Here is a 23390-nt window from a genome sequence, read left to right as displayed (position 1 = left end):
GTATGATTTTAATGAATGTATGAAAACAAAAGACACAATTCTGTCCATTTTTAGCAAGGTACATTTTCTTTCATGTATGAAATGTAATGCTACATTTTTAATCATTGATCATCAAGATTTTCACACGTGTACTCTATTTTACCGCATCGTAAGATGAATGTATGAACACCCCCCCCCCCCCCCCCCCCCCGTCGTACTAGTTGTGAATATTCCTGTGGCGTCTCACCCTCTTCTCATGGTTGGGAATGATGCAGCGCAGGAAATTGGGGTTGGTGTTCCGCAGTGTAGCCAACAGCTTGGAGAGCGACTCTTTGTAGAGCTGGCCCACCGTCCTGAACATCCCCTTCTTGGTCTTCAAACCCGACGCGCCGAACGCGACCTGCCCGCTGTTCTCATTTGATGACGACACCTGGTCCAGACCGATGATGCGGTCCACTGGACAGAAAGCAAAACAGCGGTGCAGCGTGAAGACATTTCCCACACTAATCATCAGCTAAAATCTGCTACCAAAGCTCTGCACGAAGCATGTTATCAGATAGATGAACATACCGTATTTGTGCAAATAGTACCCGGGGGTGTTTTTTTTTTTTTTTTTCTTTTTTACTCAACTGAAACATCCTAGGATGCCACAAAATCGGTCTAAATAGTAAAGTAGTCCAGTAAATTGTATCAAGTAAGTAGCCTGGGTTGTTAGTGAAATAACAGAGACTTTGCCACATGTCCAAATTCGTCCAACCATCCGTACTTCTTTTTCGGGTAATACAAGTTTATTTGTGCAGCGCAGTGGAGTTACTATTTGAGGAAATACGGTAAACTATTTTAAAACTGAGATGCAGAATATTGCTTTTCAGCCACTATTATTTGTAGATGTGATCAAATTGAAAAGGGCGCTTATTATCTGGTTTTCAGTTGTTGTTTTTTTTTTTTCAAATGGCACCAAATGAAGACAAACACAAAACGGCACAATGTCATTAGCATCGTGTTTGAATGTTAGTAAGCCAATATTTTGCATCCCTCCATCTCATTCAGGATCACATTGCTGCTTTGTTTGACAAGAATTCAACTCCATGTGGATGTGGTGAGGTGTGATCCCCAATGTCGCTTTGGCGTCTACTCTACAACGATGAGCATGCCGCTATCTTCACACAGGTCACACATCACTACTAAACTGCAGGTGAGTTGCGTCACTAAAAACGGCAAACGATAAATCACGCAGGTACACCTACTGAAAGCAGCACTAATACAAAAAAAAAAACAATACAGTGAACCCACCCATTGTTCTTGGAACGTCAGAATTCCCACTTTAAAATGACAAATTTGAGAATAAAGTCCGAATTCTGAGATAAAAGTGAGAATCTTGCCAACATTTTTTTTTTTTCCCACTGGCCCTAATCTTCCGTAACATTCCAACTGGGGGTAACAAACTGTGTGAAGCGAGCACGTCGTGCCTCTTATTTGGCAAGTTATACCATAATACTTTTCAAAGTTAAAAAAAAAAAAAAAAAAAAAGGCGCTTTCATTATTTTAAAAGTGTTTCAAGCACGCGGGAGGGGTAAGGATTTTCAAAACGTGTCCCCCGCAATAAACTGGGGTTCGCTGTACTGTCACAACCAAGAAACACGGGCAGACAGAAACAACACAATCTGAGGAGGGAGGGAGGGGTTCATGCGGGACACGCACGGTGGCGCAGAGGAACCTACTTTCGGAGCCATTTGCCTGCAGTGTGGTATAGGAGTCAAAGAAGTAGACACGAGGTAGAGTTTGAATATCTGAGGTGGGATGCAGGAAAGCGATGAGGGGAAAGAGGAGGAGTGGAAAACCAAGAATCGGGAAAGATTGAGGTAACGCAGCAGAGAATGTGAAGGAAGAGAGACAGATGAAAGACGTTTGCAATATACACAAAAAAAACAAAAAAAGAGAAAATAGTAAGTTAGTAGAGCTTTGAGGAGAAATAGAGACAAATATGTTATTGCTCGTTAACAGAAATTGAACGCGTGAAAACGGACATTCGGGCGTCAAGTCTCACCCTCCTTCCACAACTCAGAGACAAAATGGTCCGACGACTGGTGGAGGAGGGACGCCACGTTGTCGTTCAGCGGGTCCATGTTCTTCACCAACCAGTCATTGGCCTTGTAGTCAACCTGATGGCGCGGAAACCAGACAAAAAAAAAAAAAAAAAAAGATTAAGACACCGCGTGGCAACGTCTGTCGTTTCCTTCTTTTGGAGTTGATGGGACACCTTGCCAGCGTAGTGGATGATGGAAAAGTCGGCCTCGCCGCGCGGCTGTTTGGATTTGAAGAATTTGGGATGGCCGCCTTGCTGGCTGGTCAGCTTGTCCACGAATGACTGGTCGGTAGCTCGAGGGAACCAGCACTCTTCGTCCAACAGGGCCAGAACGCCAGGCGGCTGGGCCTAGCCGAGACAAAGGCCGCAGGACGTTACCGAAATTACGCACAATATGCCCGGCATCCAACATGCGAGCAAATTGATACTACTTGTCGCTATCGAGGTGAACATACCGGTCTTTCGATGAGATCAATGCACGGCTGCAAGTCGAGGCCAAAGTCGATGAAGTTCCACTCGATGCCTTCTCGCTGGTACTCCTCCTGCTCCAGGATGAACATGGTGTGGTTGAAGAGCTGCTGCAGCTTCTCGTTGGTGTAGTTGATGCACAGCTGCTCGAAGGAGTTCAGCTACGGAGGAGACAATGAACAATGCTTGAGGGGATCCTTGAAAGACAAAATGGAGCCTCCCTTCCGCGTAAGTGAACGGTCGGCGTATTTGAGTTTTTACTGTGTTGGGAGTTTTTCTTTTTTTTTTTTTTTTTTTTTTTGTGGTTTATACAACAGTTATTTTCAAATCACATTTATTTGGCCGCTGGATATTTTATTTTTATTAATCTCTTCTTTTTTTTTTAATTCTATTGTGTGGTCTAAATAAATAAATGAAAAAGATACAAACAAAAATATTTATATCTAAATGAATGAATAAATAAATAGAGACAAGATCCCCAAAAATTGCCCCAAAAAAAAGGTCAAAAGTGACGTTCAACGTTCATTAATCCACTTCTTTAGTCAATTTTATTGATTAGGCATACACACTTTATGTAAAACTGTAGTTATTCTCTATAAAATGTATTTTTGTGTGTCTACAAAGGATTAATTGGATTTACATTTTATTCATTTAACCTTTATTTAACCACGTTGGTCCCATTGAAATTAAGGACCTCTTTTTCTAGAAGACAGGGAGCAGCAAATACACAAAGTAACAGAAATACAGAGAGAGAAGTACAATTTACAAAGCTTAGTTTCTTACGATTCGGTTTTAGGCTGACTTTCTGGAATGATTTAATCACAAAAACCAAGGAACCACTGTAATTATAAATCAATTTTTCCTATCCAAAAGAAGTGAAATGCCATTAACCCATTGCAGCACGCCAAAACATGGGCGACATGTTTTTAATCAATAAAAACAGTGCTGTAAAAAACAGAATGAAAGAGAATGTCAACAGTTTTTTTTTCTCCTGACCTGGAATTGTTCAAGTTTTAAATTGTTACCCCCCCGAGCGACCTAAAAACGCACCAGGAAGATCTCGAACCCGGCGATGTCCAGGATGCCAATGAAGGAGGCTCCCTGCCTCTGCCTGCGGTCCAGAGCTCTGTTGATCCTGTGCACCAACCACCTGAACAGGCGCTCGTACGTTGCCTTGGCCAGGGCCTCCACGGCAAAGTCAGCCTGGACAAAGACACACAGCCATGAGCGGCTGGACCCACGCGAAATGCCATCGATGTCGACGCTTTTCTAAAGTTAGTATAGGCCATGTTTGGAAAAAATAGCTAGTATACTTCTGGGCAGGGGCGGAGCTATGGGTGGGCCTGTGACAGACTGCCCACTTGAAAAAAAAAAAAGCTTTTTAATTTTGTGTAAATTATTGCGACATTATTTTTGAATTTGTGTTCCGTTGTTTTTTTTAATTGTATTGAATATTAAGAATGGCATAATTGTGGTTGTCTAAGGAAGATCTGGACTTCATATTATTCAGTTTGTCATTGTATTTGAATATACGATGTGTCGGGACAGGAGTATTGTGCTCAGTGAGGGAAATATTCAGGCCCAGCCGGATTTTTCCAGGCCCACCCATTAGCCACGTTCTGGCTCCGCCCCTGCTTGTGGGTGACGCCATGGCGAATGATCATTACCTGTTCTTTTGTTTGGGCCTTCTGCACGTACTCCCGACCCACTTTGATCCTCGGCGTGAGGATGGCTCGGGTAAACTCCAGCACGTTGATGCCCAGCAGGTGGCACAGTTTCTGAGCCGCCGTGTTGTCGGGCATGGACGCCTGATCGTGGTTCTTCTCCTTTGTGAAGGAAATGTTCCCAAACTGGAGCACGGCCGAGATCACCTTCAGCATGGCTGAGAAGACGACGCCAGCGTTGAGGGAAGGTCGGTCAAGAGCAAACAAATAAATGAACCTCAACTTACACGTCAGCTCTTCTGGGTTGAAGCCCATTATGGCCATGGAGTCCATCGTCTGGGTGAAGTTTTCGGCGTCACTCTGACCAGGAACGGCTATGGTACCCCCACTGAGAAAGCGGTACTCGTCGGCAGTTCCTAAGAGCAGGTCCGCTACGGAGAAAAAAGAAATGAAATGAGGTTCATCACCGGTGAATCAGAAGCGCTGATCAATATCGACAAATGAAATTCAAATGATTTTTTTTTTCATGACATTGTATTGATTCCCTAAAGTCTAGTTGTGTGGCGTTTATTTCGGCCTCTGAGTCTACTCATTACACAGTGTTTCTTTTCTGTATCAGATTCCAAATTTGTCCTCACAGGGCCACGTAAACTGACACCTTGATGACCTCAGCAGGTTTATGTTCTCCAACTTCAACTAGCAATGTACTTATCTGCACAAACTACTCCATTTAAGTCTCCGCATTCCTGTTCAGTATGACGTATTTGGTCTACTTTTGTCTTTTTGCCATGTCACTAGATACATATTGGCTGTGAACTGCCGGGGTCTTGTATAGTATTGGTTTCTATAATTAAAAAAAATATTTGTAACCCCTTTGTGCATTCATTATGATTTAATGTTATTATTTAAAATATAGATATATTTTTTAGTTTACTTAATATAGGCGAAAGCAACTTTTAAATAGCTGCCCACTGTAGTGACCACTTTGCATGAAAGGGTTAAAAAGGCGGTTCGTCGGAAAATGGGAGGCCCAGGTACCAAAATGTACGCCCAGCCAGTGAGTTCATCTTCTCTTTTATGTGTTCAATTACCATACAATACAAGTAGATGATCATTTATCCTCACATTTAGTTGCTCCAGAAGCTCCATGCAACATCTGGTAAAAGATGTGGAATGTCCGCTCATCTTTGGCCTGACGGGTAGCTCGGGACTTTTCCAGGAGGTCTTCAGTTTACGAGTCAAGGATGTTCACACGCTGATATCGGGGAAGCAGGGGAGGAAGGAAGGAGCGACGACAATAGCTTCTCCGACACAAAAAAAGAGGCCACAAAGACAAACCGAATCGGAGCTGAAAGTCGGCCTCGACCTTGACTTCTGAGTGTTCACTTTGACATCAAAATCACTTTCCCCCATTGAAATGAATCGAAATGTCAGTCATGCGTTGCATCCCACGGCAAACGAGGCTGTCCTTGCGTGAGAAGGATACAGGTCTCAATGTTGGCACCGACAATGTACCCCGCCACATCAAAATTAATGCGGATGAATTTACCCTGAGGAAAGAGATGATTGTCTTTAAAAAAACAAAAATAGCAACTTGAATGATCGTCAGAACTAAAAAAAAAAAAAAAAAAAAAAAAAAAAGAAAACGGAAGATCTTACAAATCTTGAGGAGTTGTCATTCTTGGTAGTTTTCGCATTGCCGAAAGCCTCCAGTATGGGGTTGGCTTGCAGCAGTTGTCTCTCCAGCTCGCCCTAGACACACGCGCAAAAATCAGTTTACTCACACACAATGCAACTGTGAAATATTTTCATAGTAATCTTTTTTTTTTTTTTGGTGTGGTAACAACGGATCTGACGATTTAAAAATATCTAGCAGACGTTTTTCAAGTGCGGTGACACAAAAGGATGGCTCAAAATAGCCAGCGCGCACACACGCACGAGCGCGCGAACTCAACAATGGTTCTCAACTCTTTGTCAGAACAATGGGCTTTCGTGAGGCGACCAGTTGGGAGACACTGTTGGGAGAGCAAACGGGGGCAGCTTCAGCTCGTATTGGCTCGCTCCAGCCGGCTGCGGCGCATTGCTGCGGCCGTTTTGCAGCGCCAGCCGGCGACCGTGCGGAGACAATCGGCTCAAGTGGGCGCGCAAGAAAGCTTATCAAGGAGCCATCAGCCACGCGGTCATGTTTGCCCTCATGATCAAACACTGAAATGCACACGTGCCAAGAGTAAAAGGCTTTTTTTTTTTTTTTTGGAGCCATTCAATTTCACATTTTCCGTAATTTCTCTGTGACTCATTCGCCAATTCACCACACAATTTGCTTATCCTGAAATTTCACCCGAGAGCCAAATATCACAAACATTTTGTGAGGTGTGTATCAAAATTGGTCCATCCAAATTAGGATTGCCAGCCTTGCCGTAGATTGATTCTCACTTTACTTAAAGCGGAAGTCAACCCAAACATAGAATTTTTTTTTAAAGAATATTTGCAGGCCCATTAGTTGAAACACAGCATTCTGATTAATATTGTTTGTGGAATATGAGTTAAGCAACAAAGTCCACATTTTTTAGTCATCGCTGGGGGCGGCCATTTTGTCACTTCTGTTGAGCCTCAGGGCTCAGATAACGACCAATCCTAGCTCACCTTCAAAAAACAGGTCAGCTGTGATTGGTTCGTCATCTGAGCCCTGAGCAGTTGTGATGTCATTTTCAGTCGACAGAAGTGACAAAATGGCCGCCCCCTGAGCTGGCTAAAAACCGGTGGATTTTGACGCTTAACTCCTATTTCATATTAATCATATTGCCTTGTCTCAACTAGTGGTCCTGCATTGATCATATTCTTGAAAAAAATGTAAATCAGCAAATAAAGACATTTGTGCAGGCATATACATAGCACTACAATCAGATAACATGATTCTTGTTTGAAGACAGTAACATTCTCCATGCCGCCGCCTTCCCATGTAAACGCCCCCCCCCCCAACCCCAAAGTTAGTGCATACTCACATATTGCATAATCTGAGGGATTGTGCAGAAAAGTGGAGTGATGGGAGTGGGCAGGTGAACACATGGATGAGATAAAGAAATGGGACAAAAAGACAAATAAGAGAAATTATAAGAAATTAAAAGCAAAGGTCTAGGCTGTTACATGCAAATATGACAGGAATGAGTCACTGTTACTTTGTCGGAATTACTGTTGGCAGCTGGTTAGAAGGTTGAAAAAAAAAAAAAAGCACAGGGCGGGACAGCGGGAAGGAGGCGACTCACCTTGTTCACCAAAGTGGTGCCCCTGGTTAAGGAGCGAGAGCCATCCATCTGAGCGTGTAGCAGGGGAAAGACAAGAGCGGAGGAAAAGAGGACGCAGGGAGGAAGGCGCAGGCGAAAAAAAAGCAGCAATAAGTAAGCGGGTCGCACCACAAGAGTGAGATGTAACCCGACGTGTCGCGTTCAAATCGTGACAAGAGAGGTAAGCAAGAATGCTGAAGAATGAATTAGGCGTGCTCATATTTCAAAGAGGCAGAAGAAGAACCGCGGTGGTAAGCATTATCACCTAGCGTAGCATGAGACGGCACTATTTTCTGGCCGTGAAGTCTCCGCGAAACCTGAAATGGTGCACGAAATCGCATCGTACCTGTAAAGCGTCTTTGCTCCTGACGGGAGCAGTGCCCTTGTGAGAGGACGCGACATGAGCCAGATACTGAATGACTTTCTTTGTGTTTTCGGTTTTGCCTGCGCCCGACTCGCCCCTGGAACACAACATCCAAAATGAAGAGAGTACAGCTCATCTGGAAACACACTACAAACCCAAACTGGAACACACAGAACACAAACTGAACCAACCGCAACATTAGTCAGAGGCCGCAGTGCCACTAAAGGTGCACGTTGAGGGACAAAAAAGGGACGTCTGAAGGTTGAAGGAAATCTAAGACTTGAGGGTCTTTTTTTAAAGGCTAACAAATTTACTGTGACCACAACGAGTTGATGATCTTCTATCATGCTGTGCGTTAGCATCCGAGCTGACATTCTAATCTCATATAAAAAAAAAAAAAACATTCTAATCTCATATTAGAAAAAAAAACCAAAACAATCTTCGGCTGGCCTATTTATATCTCAGGATTATTTCATTGCGTTGTGACCTTCAAAATTGAAGAAACAATTGAAAAAAAAAAAGGGATCTTTTTCAGCCCGTCTGAAAATTACGGGACTGATTGCTCATCACGTGACTGGATTAGATTGGGACTCCATGCTTTCAAAAATGGGAAAAATTAAAATAGACGCATATTAGTGTTACTACAAATAACGTATCTTCGTTCATCTATCTATGCTGGCGACATACGGAGGATCCGTGACGAAAAAATAAAACTCACCTGTGGAGCGCATTCATAGCTTTGTGTAAAACTAAACACACTCATATTTCACCCATCAATTTGTAAATAAACTGAGAAAAAGAGGTTCCCATTATTTCATTTTTTGGGGTGGTTTAACATAAAATATGTGCCTCGGCTCAGTAAAGACCAGGAAACACTGCAATAGAGGAAAAACTGTCCCATTTTAAACCATACGTGCACCCTGACTGACACTAATGCCGTACATGGATGCACACTTGACTATCCCCTCAAGGCAAAACAAATTCAGCAGCTATAGGCTACTCACGTGCACAGGATTGACTGATCCTCTCGGTCTATGTAAAGACAAAAAAAAAAAAAAAAACATGGTTAAAAGAGTGAAATCAAAAGCCTAAATTGACAGAATATGCTCTTTTTCTGAATGCACGGCACGTGACTGTAAAATTACTTGCTTGACAAGTGTAGTAGTACATTGCCACTGTGAAGAGAGAGTATGGTGTATTTTTGGGGGTATTTTTGACTGCATTATAATTATTAATAGTTATTAATAATTATTAATAATAACGAGAATTAGAATGATTGTCATCATTTAATATTTGGTGTACAGTGCCCCAACTAATTCCCAGGACTCACACACTAAATTACCCCCAATCCGACTCCAGGAAACTCCACGCCCCTTTAATTCAATGCCAAGGACGTTTTTTCACGTTTTTTAAGAATCCAGGCATTCAATCCGAGGTACGTCTTACTGTATTTTTTTTTTTTCCATGTGGTTGGGTAAAGGAGGGTCTGAAAATAGCTAGCACTGAATGAGAATCACACGAATACTACAGTACGCATTCTAATGACAAACCAGTTTATAGCTTTACATTGGCTTATGTTTGATGTTTTATTCAATACAGCACCTTATTCTTCGAATGAAAAGTACCACAAAGCAAAAAAAAAAAAAAAAATGGTGGCTGACTGGACGAAATTGATGGCATTTCAACAAGCAAAAATGATTTGCCACTTGACGGATTATGTAAAGGTGTCACTGTAACTCAAAATCAGATAGCTGAGGAGTGCACGCCTAATTGACGCCTCCTCTTGGTTTCGCACCTCATGCCTGATAGCCGATAGGCTGAGTGATTGATCCAGGCCAATTGTTGTGACGTTAACTTCCTTCACTGTGCGCTCTACCCTCTGCATGCCTAATTAGAGCCACAAAAGAGGTCCTGCTTCCACTTTCTTTTCCTGGCAGACTTGGGCCGGACGTTTTTTTTTTTTGTTTTTTTTTTGGAGCCGGGCTACTTGCAACCGCTTCTTAGAGCATTTCTCATGTGTTGAAGCGTGGAAGAATTCATACTGGTCCTACTGGTTCTGTCGCCGCAGTAACACGCCTGCAGCCAAGCCTGAGGGTGGTGGCTAACACATAGACCCAGAATCTGATCTGCCCTGTCCTGTTATCTCAGGAAGACACCCTGGGGCAGAGATATTATTGCTCAATCCAACTGCTTTGAAATGCTCTTACCTTTTTTTTTTTCCAGTGGTGGAAAGTAAACGACAAATACTTTTGTACGGTAGGATTTTGACGATAGGTTTGTTGCTTTTTTCAGAGGATGACGACGTCCAAAAATACCTAACGTGACCCCAGGCAGCATTAACGACAACAGCAAAAGATTCGGAGAAGCAAGATATTCCCCAGCCACGGCCTTCTTTAAGGGGATATTTGATGATTCATGACGAATGCCTTGTATCAACCCAAAAAACGCAAGATTGTGTCGTTCGAAAAAAGTCTGTCCAATGTGAAAACATAGGTAAATACATTACAGCTGTGTTCTGAGATATGAGTCGAATATGTTTCGTGACCACGCTCATAACTCAAAACACTTAAAGCGGAGGTCAACCCAAACACATTTTTTACAAGAATATGTTCCCATCAGTCCCACTAGTTGAAACAGGGTATTATTGATTAATTATGCATTTGTGGAATATAAGTTAAGCAGAAAAATGTGCTCGTTTTTAGCCATCTCTGGGTACTGGGCGGCCATTTTGTATCCTGTCGACTGAAAATGACATCACAGCGGCGCACAATGACCAATCACGGCTGACCTGTTTACTGAATCTGAGCCGTGATTGGTCCTTGTGAGCAGTTGTGATGTCATTTTCAGGCGACAGAAGACAAAATGGCCGCCCCCAGAGATGGCTAAAAACGAGTGGATTAACACTTATTCCACAATTTCTCAGAATGCCCTGATTCAACTAGTGGGCTTGCATAGAACAACAACATAGAATTCTTGAAAAAAAAAAAATGTTTGCGTTGACTTCTCTCCCTATTGAACATGAAAGGTAATGTCACTCCTACAATATAAAATCCTGTTCCCACCAACCAGCACCGAGTCATAGCGTGCCCAGTATGGAGCTAGCAGTGCCACTCCTTGGTGCATTCGTTCAAGAAAAATACAATCTCAACTAATTTACATCCACTTTTGATAGCAGCGATAAGTGACAGGAATACCACGCCTTGGAATCGCGACCAAAGATCACGCACGCGAACGAGTGACACATTCCAGTCGAGCTGAGCTGATAGCAGATGCTTGGGGATTGCGCCGTTGCCGGAGAGGTCAAAGATAGCGGCGCTAAGTACCTTGCAGCATGCTCCGATAGGCCGCCTCAGATATGGCGTAAATGTGCGGCGGCATCTCGTGCCGCTTTTTGCCCCGATACATCTCCACGATGGACTCGGTGTAGATGGGCAGGTTCTTGTAGGGGTTCACCACCACGCAGAAGAGCCCGGAATATGTCTGCAAAAAAACAGGGAAAAATAAGTCAGGCCCGTGTACATGTATGCGCCTCGAAGAGGCGGGGCCAGGGCGGGTTGGCGCGCGTGCGTTGTCGGCAACGTCTTTGTGTGAGCGTTTGGTTGTGAGTTGTGGCTGACAGCAGCTCCTGCGTGCTTGTGCTCTCAGTTAGGGCTGAACAATTCATTCAATTCAAGTCGTCATTGCAGTGTGGTAATGCATTTTTTTTTAATCGCAAAGGCTGCAATTTTTGAAAAAAAAAAAATGCTCGTTGAGATTAAGTTCAGTCCTTAAAGTTGTCGAAGTGAAAACTTCAAACATTGCAAGTCTAAGTGTTGAGTGAGTTAACAATTCTAGTTGAATAAATATCATGGTTCATTTGTCTTTATTTCAGCAAAACCTAATCTATAAAGCCAAAATGTTTACGCATAATAAATCTGATATTGTTGATCTTACTACAGATGAATTAAAAAGAAATCACAATTTGATTATTTTTCAAAATCCTACAGCCCTACTGAATGCGTTTGTTTTTTATTGTTCGCCAGGCGTTCAATAAGCACCAACTGTCGCTCTCCTTTCCCGAATGCAGCAAATATTCGACACCACCAAATAAAAACGACATCTTTTTTTTCGCATAACATTATAAATTTGTTCTTGAAAAAAAAAAAAAAATCACTCTTTTTCTTGTTAATTTTTTTACGGACCGTTATAATTTAATTCTTGTAAAATTGTGTCAAACGGGCTTTTTCCTTTTAAGCAACTGATGCCGATCCCGGAGACTTACTAACCTAAACGAGTACAAATTGTTTAGGCGGAAAGGACCGCGGTACTATTTGTGGCGATGTCACAAAAAGCATGTCGGCGGCCATTCGTGACATGATTACTCGGATTGGAATCTAGCACCCACACGGGCCCGGCATCTTTCATTAAGGCACTCTCAATCGATCACTCGGGACATGCGGATGCATCCCAGGATCGATCCAGATCTTTTTAGCTTGATATACACGCTGGGACTACCCCAGTCGTCATTCATTCCGTTTATGCACTTTTGACAGCTAAACTAATTACCTTTATGGTACTTGAGAGCTCATTCTATATGCCGGGGCTATTACAATGTCTTGCACTGCTCAATATTTGTCACTTACGCTGGTGCCGATATACTCCCGAGACTGTAGTGTGGACATCTGAACATTAGCAGCATTTGATTTACTTGATGTGATTTATTTGATGTGAAATGTGCAGTGAAAAGCACAAATCATTTGTCTCAAATTTGTATTTGTAGCGGTTAGGTTTAACATTTTTTTTTCAATGTGCAATTACAATTTCCATATGAAAATATTTGTACTTACAATTACACTAGTTTTAATATCATTACAATTTTTGTCCAATAAAATTATTCATAATATGATTTTACAGCTTTTGAAAACGATCCTACTTCATTCGCTAAAAGCGCCTATTCAGTGTTTTTATGTTTTCTGATAGAGCCAAAGCCCCGTCTCGTAGAAACGCAGCGCTTGGGCGCCATCTTGTGGCATATAGATGCCAAGGAACTATGTTGAAGTGAGTGTAGGAGCTTCTATTAGACAAAGTGGTGCCTTTGCATTCTTCGTGGACCCTAATTGCAATCAGCTAATATTTATTCTTTTAAAATGAAAGCAGTTTCTTGTCACATTATGACTATTTTTTTTTCTTCCTAAACTGACATTTTCCAAAACATTCAACCATGCAATGGAAACTGAGAATATAAAAGGGCCTAGCCGCATCCCGGACGGGTTAATTAATAGTAGGTGTGTCCCAAAACCTTTGGCCACTGCAGTGCAGAAGTTGCATAACGGGCGGAGGTGCGCTCACATAGATCAAGCCTGAGTAGTATCTCTCCCTCAGGTTGTGCAGCACGGAGGCTTCATTGAGGCAGGTGAGGTCGGCCATGTCCTCCACTTTGCTGAAGCGCGGCGGGTTCATGCGCTGCACCTCCTCCCTGGACAGCGTCAGCAGCCTCTGGCTTTCGCTCAGCTCCACCTCCACCTCGTCGCCGCGCTCCTCCTTGATGCTGGCCGACTGTCCAGAGGGAGAAATAAAGGTTATATCATATACGTATAATACAGTGGTACCTCTACTTACGAACGTCTCTTCATACGAAATTTTCAAGTTACGAAACGCCTCAACAGGAAAAATATTGCCTCTTGTTACGAAAGAAATGTCAATATATATCGATATCGACCAATATGAAACGCTTATATCGTGATATACTTTTCATGTTTGGGTTTGTTTTTCTTTTTTTCTATTGAACGTTTTATCGAAGGCATTTTCTATTGGTATCGATCACATGTCAATCGCCATACATATCGGTATCGAATTATCGGCCCAGCCCTATTTACTCTATTCTTAAGTTGTTTTTACATTATGCACAACTCTCATTTATTGCGCAATAATCCAATTCTAACATGTATTTGTTACATGGTTTGATGCATTTTTATGCTCTATAAAACATTTATGTCTGAATATTGAGGGGCGTGGAACAGATTAGGGCATTTACATGGAAAACACGTCTCTACTTTCAAAATTTTCTACTTAAGAAATTTCTTTCAGAACCATTAATTTTGTAAGTAGAGGTATATATATATATATATATGATGTCGGCAAGTTTATGTGTGAGCGCCTGGGCGTGAGCTGTGGACAACAACAGCTCCTGTATGAGCTCATTATCTGGCTCTCCTTTCCCACTTGCGGCGCATTACAGTAGTAAGGGACAGAGCCCGGAGTAGCGATAATTTCTAAAGAGCTGACATCCCCGTAAAAAAGTTTCGAATTGCCCGTAGGTGCCACAAGATGGCGGCAATGCACATCTTTCCCATTCGATAGGGCTGCCTCCTGTATAACAGAAGCTCCTCCATTCATGGCAACATAGTAGCTCGGCACAAAGGTGAATTTGCGACTAGCGAATCGTGAATACGCAGGGGAAACTGTACACGTCATTTTGATTGGTTGTGCCGAAGTGTGCGATAGGTGTGTTGCCGCGGTGACGGAATTGCAGCGTGACAGACGGCAGCCGGGATGGGCCTTGACTGAGTGACTCAGCAGGCTAACGCTAACATTGAGAGAATTCCAGACACCTGACACACACACGGAAGGGAAAGTGGTATTATTTAACAACATGGCTAAACTATGAGTGTGTTTTTATATCATGTTGTCAGCGCGAGCTCCAGTCACGTTAAAAAAAAAAAAAAAAAAAGTGATAGTTTTCGTGTGTTTTCGAGTTGGAATTGTAGGGGTGGGAATGTTGTACCATTTCTTACCAAGAATGAGTGTCACATACTGAGAATATAATAAAAAAGGCTCACAACATGACCGTATTCTTATAAAATTGTGTCTTTATTGGTAAGATAGTGATAAGATCCAAACTTTATTCTTGGAGGATGGGAATTGTTTAATTACATGACATGAAATTATGGTTTGAGCCTTCACATCGCCCCACTATGCTGCTACTTTGTTCTCCTAAAATGACAATTTGCGTAACATTATGACTGTCTTATCGCATTCGGACTTTTATTGCAACATTCTCACTTTTTCCATCTAATATGACGATTCGCCTGATTTTCTGGCTTTCTATTCGTGGCAGCGTTATCACTTTATTCTTTTTAAGTGTAAAGTTTTTCTTACAAAAAAATCCAACTTTTAAATTACAATTAAATTACAAATGTTTTCACACGTGACTTTAGCCTCGTCACATTACGTTTTTTTCCTGTAACACTGTCGGAATATTACCAATTTTTTTTTTTAATAACATTCTGACTTTATTCCACCATGACACATAATTCGACTTCATTCTTGTAACATAAACCTCTCCTTTTACAATGACAATTTTTTTTCATAGAATCGAGACTTTTCATCATGTGAAGTACGACTTATTCTTGTAGCGTTCCAACATTTTCTCCTTACAACTTGTTCCTTGTATTCACTATACTTTATCCTCATAAAATAACATTTTTCTTATAATTTTGCGGCATTCTTGTAACGCTACACGCAGCTGCATTCTTGGAAGACCAGTCAGTCTTTTCAAACCAAGTTTCACGGCGCCTCATCGTTGCGTGTCGGTACTCTCAAAAATGCATTCTCGTCATACCACGACCGCATTATTCTTGCAACAACTTAGCTCTCACTTTTTTCCATGTTATTTTTTTCCCGTTTACTTTTTATACCAAGTGTAAAAGGTAAGTCATACAACAGCTGTCATCGTTTGGTTAGTTTCTCAAAGGACCACCATGAGGCAACCAACCTGGGCGATTTGCATCATAAAGACACCCCGCATCATCACATTTTCACACATTAAAGTATTCCCCAGTTTTCAAAGCTCCATTACCGCGCCGTGCTTCATCAAACTCCATCTTTGCTGTAAATTGCAGTCAAGGATGTGACAGAAAAGAGGAACAAGGGCCTCTCTTGTCATGCCGTACGTTGGTCACGCCTAGCAAGCGCATGCTGAGAATACAAAAGTGGAATACAAAATGCGCGTGCGTGTTAATAAGTCCACCAGTGCCATTCTCGTCGTGACTGCGAAATGAAGTCAGTGTCTGTGCGAAGGGGGAATGTGAAGGGAGAGCATTGTTCTAGGCACAGTTTACTATGAAACGAGTTTGGCAGAAAAGATGGGACGACGTCGACGGCGTAAGCAACCAATCACTGCTATGCGGCAATTTACGCAAAGTGGAACAAATTGTGGCCAAAGCCTCGTAATCCCACTCGGTCCTGGAGGCCGCGCGCATGATGAGATAAAGCGACAAACAGTGCGCTACTCGCTCTCACTTGTTGGACACGCCCTAGCCTAAAGGTGAACGCCGAGGGATAATATTTCATGAGAGCATTATCGTGGAAAGCAACTGGACTGTGACGAGCTGAAAATCGTCTCGTTTGTTGGATGGAAGACTGGTCGATATGGCCCGAGAATATTTTCTCACATTTTTTTTTTTTTCACAAACGCAATATTTTTACTATCAAATGACAAAATGGCTAATGACATTCCAATCAAGTTTTGCTTTGGGATTTTTCCCCCCCCTTTTGAGATAAAATCAAATACATTTTATGCAGTGTTTCCCAGCATTAACTTAAAGAATAGATTTTTCTTTCCAGATAATGTGAAAATAAAAGTGTTTCTTCATAGAGGATTTTTTGGGGGGGGTCGTGTTATAAAACATTTTACATCAATAAACATTTTTTTTTCTTTTCTTAGGGATTCATTTGTGACATCAAAATTGTCACTAAACGTAACGTGAATAAAAGGTACATGACAACATTAACTTTGTCCCTGACAACGTAAACAAAACTCCATTCGCCGTACAATTTCCGTGACAACGTCAGCCCTACACTCTCGAGATGCGGCATTTTTGTCGTTGGGGTGAAAAGCTATTTCTTGACTCTATTACTCAGCCCTGGGAAGTGTATTTCAAGCTGCTTCCGCCACTGTAGTGGATCGATATATCTCTAAATCTCTACTTTTTCACCGAATGGGCTCCATGTTTTTGACAGTGTGCAGAGCGCTTATTTGGCTCCTGCAGGGCTCCTCTCTTCTCATCAAACAATGTGAAAATGATCCAACTAATGTCGCTTCTCAAGATTCAACTCAAGATTTTGAGCTACACAACTGCAAGGGATTCAATTTTTCAGACCAACTATGATTACAAGTACTTACATTTGAGTACTCCCCGATACCAAGCACCGATACTTTTTTCAGTTGTCCAACAGCGTTTACCTGTACAATGCTGACAATGTTCCTACCCCGAACGTATACGTCTGGCAAAGTGGCATCACCGTCATAGTATCGGAGCATTTTTCCGAGTTTGGCTACGGTGCCAAGCAATTGCCGAAGGCCAACAGCTGAAGGAGGGCTCTAATTGGCTGACAGCCACATTACTCCCAGTCTGCTGCATGTCTCCGTTTCAAAAGTTGAGTAAGCTGGTCGCGCTCCACTCTCTGGTTGCAACGGCCTTTGAACATACTTGGCAGCGGATTGCTTTTTTTTTTTTTTTTTTTGCTCATTGCAAACCCAAACCGATTCCAGATGAGTGACAACACTGATACATTAGCGCTTCGATGTTCGCCGCCTTTGTAGCGTACGCAGTGAGCATGAGCGCGCTTTGCAGTATGGAAGCCGATAAGGAAACAATTCAAATGGCCTCAGTCGATCGTATAGATTAATCGACCAGCCTTACTTTGGACGTTAAAAAAAAATTTTTTTTTTTTTTTTTTAAACGCTTAATTTTTTAATTTTTTTTTTTAAATCCTCACTGGCACTCACCTCAAAGCCATGCTTCTCTGACGGCACCCACACCAGACGTTTAGCCGCCCAGTCGGCCTGGCCGGCGGCGGAGAACATGGGCGCGCTGGCGGTGGGAGAAGTCGGAACCACCCCCGACGTGAGGAAGCGGGTGACATCGTTCACACCGCCCCCTAATGGCTTGGACATGATACTGCTGACACTGCGAGAAGGAGAGATAAAAAATAAATAAATAGGAAAGCACTATAAAAAGCACTTACCTACAACCTGAATTCTAATATTCGTTACATTCAATTGTAATAGTTTACTTTCATTTTGTAGTGTTTCTTTTGAGTGTTTTTTCCTCATGTGATGCTTTCCAGAATTGTGTATTAAGAGAATTAAGTTGGAAAATTTGAACTTTGACTGATTTACGCCCACTTGGGAGGACAAAAAACATTGGGGGAATTGTGTCACTTGAGCCGTGTAGTGTTAAACCAGCCAAAGAGAGCAGCCGTAGCAGGCAAGAAGCATCCAGGCCACATGCGATTTGAGCGCTGGACCAGTGATGCCCTAATTGGAAGACAGAACAAATCAAGGAGAAGACAGCGATGCAGGACCGGGGGGGGGGGGGGGGGGGGAGTGAACTGACATGACAGCTGAGGAGGGAAGAGGAGGGACGAAAAGTCAGAAAGGGGAAAAATTGTATGGCGGAGGGGAAAGGTTGCGTAGCAGGGACACAATGCCGTAAAGCAAATCGCAAAAATCGACTTCATGATTTCTTTTACGAGCGGGCTCGCGCTGCGGAAGCAAAAGTGCCGAGATTAAAGCGCTCCGGGTCGTTATTCTGTGAAAGATGAGGCGACGGCTCAAAGTGACGAGCGTGAAACGAGCGCCGAGGTACGACGCGAGGATTCGAGATGTGTTCTGACAACGTAGTCGTTCCGTGAGAACCAGTCACTCGAAAACTTCCCAATGAGGCCAACAAGGATTGATAACGCTTTATACGGGTTGGCTGCTGCTCTGTTTGTACGACCCGTAATGATCAGTCACCGCTTGGTTAACAGCGTGCCCCGTGAATAACATTTTTATTATTGCCCGATGGATATGGATTGTGATAACCGATTAATTGGGACGATTTATTAAAAATTCAGCATATATGAGGTCCCTCAATGCCTACAACAACAAAGTAAAGATACGAATTACAACAGAGAGAAAATTTGGCAAAAAAAAAAAGAATCTGACATTTTTTTGGGGGGGTGGGAAATTTACCTTTTTCTTCTGTTGTAATGTGTTATTTTGTAAAAAAAAAAATTGGCCCAAAAATTGGCCAGTTTTTGTCAAGTTTAAAAGCGTTAATATCGATTAAATCAGCCGGCAAATTTCCGATAATTGTTAGGGCCCTACTCATAAGTGAAGGTGTTTTTTGGTGTCTCCAAATTTAGTGGGTCTTTTATTTTCCAAAAAGAAAAGATACACTTGCCCCCACACGTTTGCGGCTCAGCATTCGCAAATTTAAATATTCTGTGATTTTTAATCATCCCATTATTCGCAGCAACTGTTTTATTTTACTCTTTTTTTTTTTTAAATCACTGACGTTAGCTTAGCCTGAATATGGCATTTTGGTTTCTTTGTTTTGTTTACGATACACTTCAACAGGGAAAGGCAAGAATTGTTCATGATGGCTTGTATCTTAAAAAAAAAAAATGCGGGTATCGGGCCACTTCTAAATCAAGGTACTACTGTACTTCTCTGAACCGTGTTTAAAAGTTATTCAATGACAGCCATTTTCAGACTCTTTTATGCTCCCACATGAAAAAATGTAAAAGAAATAAAAATACGTACCTCGGACCGAACGTCTTGATTCTTAAAAGACATAAAAAAAAAACCCTGGATTGATTTTTTTTTTTTTTTTTTAAACACCACTCAAAAAAAAGGTAAGATAAAATCAGAAAGAATTGTGCTTGTTTTTGTTTTGGTTCCACGCTTTTTCATGGCTAAGATTAAAACAAGATACATCATGGAGTGCCATGAGCTTTCAAATGAAAACGTTAGTGTACTGATTCTGCAGAAATGAACACTCCTATGACAATTAAGTTACTTTGTTCATTTTCTATGATGACATGCTTTGTGTACAGTCATGACACTTTCAAATCACTTACATCATGCTACTGTTGTGTGCGCAAAGTCCTCAATTTTATTTAGCAAGCTATACTCCAAAGAATGCATACTTTTGGCTGATTAGCCGAGCGTGCTGATTAGAAACGCTGACTCTGGAACCGCCCTGCGGTGTGTGTGTTTGCGTGCGTGTATGTATGCAAACTATTAGGTGTCTCCGAGCCATGGCAGGTATGTCATCAGGCCTGATTCCTGCCGCGCGTCGTACTGAGGCTTCTTTTTTTTTTTCTTTTTTCTTTTTTTCTTTCGCTGCAATGTTTGTTGATGACAAGGTTGAGAGTTTGTAACCCCGCCACTACCATACCTGTTACAATAAGACAGGGTGTGGAATACACAATAGAGCCAACGCCACCCAGCCAGCCAGTCTGTCAGTGGCAATGAACTAACTTGGGGTTGGTTCGTAAAGGTGAAGTCTGATGTGTGTGTTTTTCGCAGGTAATCCGGTTGTTTTGAGTCCGGATTCTGGTAAAAAATACATTTTTCCAAGTTCCTTACTCCGAGACAAATTTTAGTTTTTGTAGATTCCTGATTTTACTATCTTTTATTTCCATGGAAGGTTTCAAACTAAAAAAATGTTGCAACCCTAATGGTGTACCTTTTCTGAAACTGTGTATTAAAACTCTTTCTAAACTGTCCTTTTAATCCTGCCTCCACAGGTTTCCCTTTGGGACAACAAAGTACACTGAACTGACTTTTCGTTTTATCAGCGGTACAACATCCTAGTCAATTTCGCATCAAAACTCCCCAACAATGTGAAAATCATGTGAGGGAATGCGCCCATTTCCATACAGTTGTCATCATAAACCCTTTGTTATGTGCAACCTCTTGTGAGTCTGGCGAGCGTGGGAGATGTGGACTCATTTGTCCACAATTCTGTCTTGTTAGTCCTGTTCCTACACACACTCACACAGCTTCCCTCCATAGCAACATCCTGAACGCTGCAGCCCAACGACAACAACCTGAAGTGAGGTCATCCACTACACTATGGGGGGGTCACAATTTTGTTTAGCTTTTTTTCAGACAGATAGATAGATAGATAGATAGATAGACAGATAGATATTAAAAGTAATGGTGGACAGTGTAAAGCAGGGATAGCGTGATCGCATCTGCCTCACATTCTAGGAAATGAAGAAGCTAGGTCAGAAAGGAAGAAAGAAAAGGTACAAGAAAGTAGGTGTGGAAAAAGAAGGAATGTAAGTAACCACAGTAAAAATAGTGAACTGGCTTAATAATACATTTTAATAAGATCTTTCAGAAGCAAATTACCTCATGTAACATCTTTGGGCTCACACTTCACACATGCAACCTTCTGGATTAAAAGAAGGCTAGAATTATTCATTTTTTTGGGGGTCCGAGATAGATAGATATGGAGTGACAAAGTGAACGGAATTACATTTTAATTGGTAAGGGATTGGAGCCGGACACGCCTTTCTGTTCTGTTCTTGGCTTTAAGGTGCATGATGAGGCATTTTATCACCAAAGGAATTACTGTAATGAAGCTATTATTATTTTAATGGCAGACAGGCAGACAGACAGCACACCTCTGCGGTGTTGGTGGGAGACCCTTGAAATGTCCCCCACTCAAAACCACACCTCGGTGATCGATTGCAAGGATGACCAAGGACCACGGCCCTTTTTCAAACTGACATGTGCAATCCAAAATGACACACAACAGTGCAATAATACATGACATTTTTTTCCTCTTCCTCTCGTTATGAAAGGTTAATAGCACACCAATTGGCTGCCGGTCACAACGGTTGCAATGCGTAATGAAATGGTCATAGTCAGCTGGTGGCTTTTCCCTTTGTAAAATCAATTTCGAGGCACGTCTTTGTTTAAACAAAGGTAAAAAGACCCGTGAACGCCTCACCACCAACGTTCATTCTTACGCCACCTCAACTAGCGTTAGCCGGCTACAGGGCACGCATATGAGGCGTTCAAGGCTCTCACACCGGCTCCTTAAAAAATAAAATAAAACTTGAATTAGACTCCATTTGAAAGCTCTTACCTTCAGCTTGCGCTCCAAACGGTTAAAAGGTAAACGGAGTACCGTCCTCGGGATGTTTCTTAGCTATTTTGCTCTCGGATAGGTGTGTAGCCTACCGCAGAGGCGTCTTTTATCATCGCACCGTTCAAGCCCAGTGGAGCCGCACATTCAACCACGCACACACACACACACACATACACACGCACACGCAAGTCCTGCTTGGGAATAAAGTAGACAGAGAGAGAGAGAGAGGTAAGGGCAAAGCGTTAGGCTTCAGCCCCGGAACCGCACTTCCTGTCAGAACACCAATCAATAGCAAAAGTTCGGGCCCAGTCCAGGAAACTCGCCAATAGGAAGCTACAAAGGGCGCCGTGAATCCACCCTGACGACTCGGCGAGAGCCGTCCGCCCCTTGACTGGCACGACACGGAAGCGGTGACGAATGGCGTCAAAGCGATGACGCCGCTGACCAATGATGACAGGCAAGGGGCGGGGCTAAAGCAAGACTCGACGAGCGTGGCAGCCAACCGGAGCGCCGCAGCAGGTGCCTCTGCGTCAGCCTCGCGCAACAGTACGGAGATTTGCGCGCCCTTTGTTTGTAACGACGCGACTGCAGAGAATCCTCAAATTGATCTGGGATCGGTTTGTGTTTCACGCTTAGCACACGTACAAGGTGGTAAAACGGACTCCAGGTCTGTGATACAAATCGACCCACCCAAAACTGACGGAACAGTACTGACGAGTATTAATCAGATGTTGTTTTTTTTTTTTACTGTACTCAATGGTGAGGAGTAACGAATTAAAAAAAAAAACTTAGTTACTGTACTCAAGTGGATTTTTTGGGCATCTGTACTTTACTTGCGTATTTATTTTATGACGATTTTTTTTTACTTTTCCCCTCTAATACATACCAATAATTTCTACTACGTAAAGAGTTAAAATAAACAATTTCATAAACTTTGAGGGCACAAGACTGTTTTGTGATATATTAGCCACTCGTAAAGGGACAGACTAGAAACCAAACGATCACTGGGTTTGTGGAAGGCATTTTTTCACAGGTATGTATGAAATGTTTGCTTGGGGTGCCTTTTTGTATTTTAGTAAACCATAACGGCAAGCCTAACTATCGAGCACAACTGTATCACTAATCCGAGCAACAGAAAAGTCAATAAATTTGCTAAGAGTTTCCACCATGTCCATTTTTGACTCAGCTTACCTGCTGTAATGTATATCAATCCTCCGTTTTAAGCACTTTACTTCACGTAACATTCTTTTCTGCTGACGCAGTTCCAAACTACTGCGGTAAAGGAGGCTAAAATCAACAATCAAGCCAAGTATCATGAGCAAAGTAGGGAACACAGCATAAAAGTAAGCAAGAATAATGTGTGTTTAATTTTGTACTTGATTACATTTCAGAGTAGGTACTTTTTACTTTGAGTCATTTGAGTCAAATCAGTGTTTCTGCTTCACCAGTCTTCTTTTTTTTTTTTTTTTTTTTAAACAGAGGTATCTGGACTTCTACTTATGTACAGAGTGTGAGAGTCTAGAGAACTAGGAAGCAGACCTGGAATTAATTGTTTTTGTCTGGAGAAAGTATACAAATCTTACACATAACGTTCTCATGAATTAAGCTACAATCAAGCTACAGTTGAATCAG

General features: G+C 42.2%; 1 protein-coding gene across 7 annotated transcripts in view; it reads right to left on the bottom strand.

Annotated features, from left to right (window-relative positions):
• myh14 (myosin, heavy chain 14, non-muscle) overlaps window positions 1-22143 on the bottom strand; it is a 38731-nt gene extending 16588 nt beyond the window's left edge. For 3 of the 7 annotated variants that reach the window (XM_086037180.1, XM_086037181.1, XM_086037186.1), the window contains exons 1-18: window positions 21756-22143; window positions 17612-17792; window positions 13171-13377; window positions 11166-11322; window positions 8847-8874; window positions 7825-7939; window positions 7461-7508; window positions 5857-5949; window positions 5684-5747; window positions 5323-5421; window positions 4485-4628; window positions 4201-4415; window positions 3584-3736; window positions 2521-2694; window positions 2240-2413; window positions 2027-2141; window positions 1701-1769; window positions 227-435 (exon numbers count right to left, since the gene is read on the bottom strand). In XM_086037180.1, coding sequence (XP_085893306.1) covers window positions 227-435; window positions 1701-1769; window positions 2027-2141; window positions 2240-2413; window positions 2521-2694; window positions 3584-3736; window positions 4201-4415; window positions 4485-4628; window positions 5323-5421; window positions 5684-5747; window positions 5857-5949; window positions 7461-7508; window positions 7825-7939; window positions 8847-8874; window positions 11166-11322; window positions 13171-13377; window positions 17612-17779 — 2232 coding nt within the window. In that variant the 5' untranslated portion in view covers window positions 17780-17792; window positions 21756-22143. Of the gene's footprint in view, window positions 1-226; window positions 436-1700; window positions 1770-2026; window positions 2142-2239; window positions 2414-2520; window positions 2695-3583; window positions 3737-4200; window positions 4416-4484; window positions 4629-5322; window positions 5422-5683; window positions 5748-5856; window positions 5950-7199; window positions 7212-7460; window positions 7509-7824; window positions 7940-8846; window positions 8875-11165; window positions 11323-13170; window positions 13378-17611; window positions 17793-21755 lie in introns of all 7 variants that reach the window. The other 4 variants (XM_086037182.1, XM_086037184.1, XM_086037183.1 and 1 more) reach the window with 4 other exon arrangements.
• Between the last annotated feature and the right edge of the window lie 1247 nt (window positions 22144-23390).

The sequence above is a fragment of the Filicampus tigris genome, chromosome 8, assembly GCF_054856515.1.
Source record: "Filicampus tigris isolate MCC_2025a chromosome 8, RoL_Ftig_1.0, whole genome shotgun sequence".
NCBI classification, from domain to species: domain Eukaryota; kingdom Metazoa; phylum Chordata; class Actinopteri; order Syngnathiformes; family Syngnathidae; genus Filicampus; species Filicampus tigris.
The sequence above is the reverse complement of the archived record's forward strand: the minus strand, read 5'-3'. Positions and strand labels throughout refer to the sequence as shown.